At 36.6% G+C, this 3,256-nt stretch overlaps 1 protein-coding gene across 1 annotated transcript in view; it reads right to left on the reverse strand.

Annotated features, from left to right (window-relative positions):
- LOC144452651 (oxysterols receptor LXR-alpha-like) overlaps nucleotides 1-1,968 on the reverse strand; it is a 38,164-nt gene extending 36,196 nt beyond the window's left edge. The window contains exon 1 of the mRNA XM_078143790.1: nucleotides 1,767-1,968. Within this exon, the coding sequence (XP_077999916.1) occupies nucleotides 1,767-1,839 (73 nt within the window). The 5' untranslated portion in view covers nucleotides 1,840-1,968. The remainder of the gene's footprint in view (nucleotides 1-1,766) is intronic.
- Nucleotides 1,969-3,256: the final 1,288 nt, after the last annotated feature.

The following is a 3,256-nucleotide window of genomic DNA, read 5'->3' on the forward strand; positions in this document are numbered from 1 at the left end:
TTTTGTGTCCTATAAGCCAGAGGGCTGCATGTGGCTCTGTTTTTGTAAATTTTATTTTAAATATTGTATAATTTGATAAGTCCACATAGGACACCTTAATAAATAATATAATAACATAACATGTAGTTCTCTCGTGTTTTAATTTCATTTTTTCATACACAGTAACTTGACACCAATTACAAGTTGTACATTGTACATTGTATTTGATGTTTTGTCCTCTTATAGCATATCACAGAGCAGAAATCAACACTGCTGTATTTTAGTTTCACTTCTAAGATTGGAATGTGCAGACCTATTGAGGGCTAGCTGTGGATAAATATTGTTTGACCTTGAGGGTCAAAGCTTGGTATGTGCATTGAATGACATCAATGCTGATATTCAAATCAAGACATTTAAAATTAGCCATCCATGTTTCACTGTAGGACTGAATGCCTGACATACCTAGTCTGTTTACTAGGACATTGTAATACTATTAGAAGCATTCTTGTTTTGTGATGTTTGAAATCTGAGTTCCATTGAATAACTGTCACATAGCAAGTCCTTAAGTGCTAATAGTACTAATGTCTGGCCCATGAAAATAATTTCAAATCACCTGTCTATCTATGTATTGATTTGGCCTGAAGAGGTGAATATCTAGTCTATTTTTATACATGGACGATGTAATAGATTTCCTCTAATTATTTTGTTGTGTTTGAACTCCTCCTAAATTAGTAAAAAGTCCAGGAGTTCACTTGCATACTCATCACATACCAAGTCTCCCCTAGGTCCTACATTTTGTCAGTACCCATAAAAATTATTTAAAATTAGATGTCCATATATCCATCAAATACCTGACATACCAGTACCTGGTCTATTTACATGGACAATGTAATATACTAATAAACGTAACATTCTGGGCTTGTTTTTTTGTGTTTGAAATAGTTCAAGAATCATGGTCATGCAGTCCCAATCTAGTCTGGATGCCAACGTGGTTTCTACATGTAACTAAAACCAGTGTGAGTAGAGATGTAAATGGTGACAATCCTGTATAGGAACTAGACTATGTGAGTGGAGGTGTAAATGGTAACAATACTGTATAGGAACTAGACTACTGTAGTCCCAATCCCTATATTCTATGTTATATATGGACACATACCAAGGCCTCAAGATTACTAATGAAGGACACGTAGACATACTGGTACATGTAGATACTAAACACCATGTCTACATGTAGACTACCCAATTTATAACGTGGTAGCCTGTTTGACCATTGGCAATGGAAATCAATAGAAAACTATACCTAAAACACACACATGCACACACACGCACACACACACACACACACACACACACACACACACACACACACACACACACACACACACACACACACATACACACACACATACTCAAACACATACACACACACACACATACTCAAACACATACATACACACAAACACACACACACACACACACACATATGTACATACATTTGTACTAAAAGTAAACTGTCAACTTTCTAGTATCCACCGTTTCTACATGCTAAGAGTCAACAGTATATGTAATAAACATGCAGTATTTGTGTTTGTTCCTATTTATTTCTCTTTTTTTTTGGTTTTGCTTAGCTCTGTTGTTGTTGTTGTTGTTGTTGTTGTTGTTGTTGTTGTTGTTGTTGTTGGGGAAGGGGTAGGCGTTGGATGTGACCTGAAAAGGAAAACTTGTGTACTGTACACATACATGTAGCATCTGATGAAGGTCACACACTAATAAAATGACAGACTTACCACCGCTTGTAGAATGTACAGCGTCCTCTGTTATCTTGAGGGCAGCAATCTCTACTGTTTCTTCGTCACACATGGTTCTCCTTACTACACACAAACACAGTCCTCTAGACCTTATAAATCCAAAATTTGTAGTTCCCAAAACTTGACTGCAAACACAGGTACACTGCAACCCAACTAATGTCAGTCTTTCTTGTTCAACGCTCGTCAGAAGCACACAATTCTTGAATTATTTGACCACAGTTTTACATCTAATGTATGGCAATGGTATATGATCCAAAGTTTATCAAATTGTTGTATCTCTTGGCAGAGCGTCTTAGACGGTGCTTTACAGAAGCCTGAAGTTTTACAATGACGTTCACAACGTTGATTTGCAACTATCAAACATACATATAATATCACATGTATGTATCAGAAGCCGTAAAGCCACAGGGTATTCAGTTACACTACCTTACCAAGCAATGTATATAAATTTCCTGTTCTCCTTTTCAGTAATCCGATCTGGCAAAACTCACTGCAAAAGATTGAAATTTGAACAAATTAAGGAACTGTTCACTCTACATATTATTACCCATAAAATGTACATGTACCAGAAACCACTTTATTATATCAAACTCTGTTGTAGTGAATGTTTGGTTTCAGTAAACTATTCTAACTGCCGATTTGGGTACGTGTAGTATTATCACATATGTACCAGCAATTACTTGCACTAGTGTGTGTGCATACTAGTGGTATTATTACGTATGTAGCAGAGATTACTTGCACTAGTGTGTGTGCATACTAGTGGTATTATTACATATGTACCAGAGATTACTTAAACTGGTGTGTGTGCCTACTAGCGGTATTATTACTTACGTACCAGAGATTACTTGCACTGGTGTGTGTGCATACTAGTGGTATTATTACTTATGTACAGTTGTACCAGAGATTACTTGCACTGGTGCACGCATGTAAATGTTATTTTCACTGCAGTGCAATACAGAAAACATTATTGCATACCTGCATGTTAATGATATGCAAATGAGGATGCACTCATTGGCTACACACAAAATCGCATGATTGTTATGATTTTTTATGGGAATTTGCCATTTCAGATAAACATATGTACATGTAATAACAGAATCCCATGCCACGTAAGTTCCAGTGTGCAAACAATTTTAACTGCCAATTTGGAAACACTACATGTACACTAGTGAAAGCACAGTGCAGAGAACACTGCAAGCACTCGTACAAATACCCCGAGAAGGTACACTTGCATTCACGTGTCATTGGGTTCTGTCATAGTGTTTGTCACTAGAGACTGTGTATCTACCATACATGTACATTCTAGTATTTCTACCCTCTTAGCCACTTTCACATTGCCAGTGACATACAACTTCATAAATTTACAGTAAATTCTTTAGCCTAGTACATGTATTAGTCATGCAGGGATTTTTTTACTTTCGTCTCCCATCATGACTAGCATTTCCCCAAATGGTCCTGTATTCAAAACT

Source organism: Glandiceps talaboti, chromosome 23 (assembly GCF_964340395.1).
Source record: "Glandiceps talaboti chromosome 23, keGlaTala1.1, whole genome shotgun sequence".
Lineage (NCBI taxonomy): Eukaryota > Metazoa > Hemichordata > Enteropneusta > Spengelidae > Glandiceps > Glandiceps talaboti.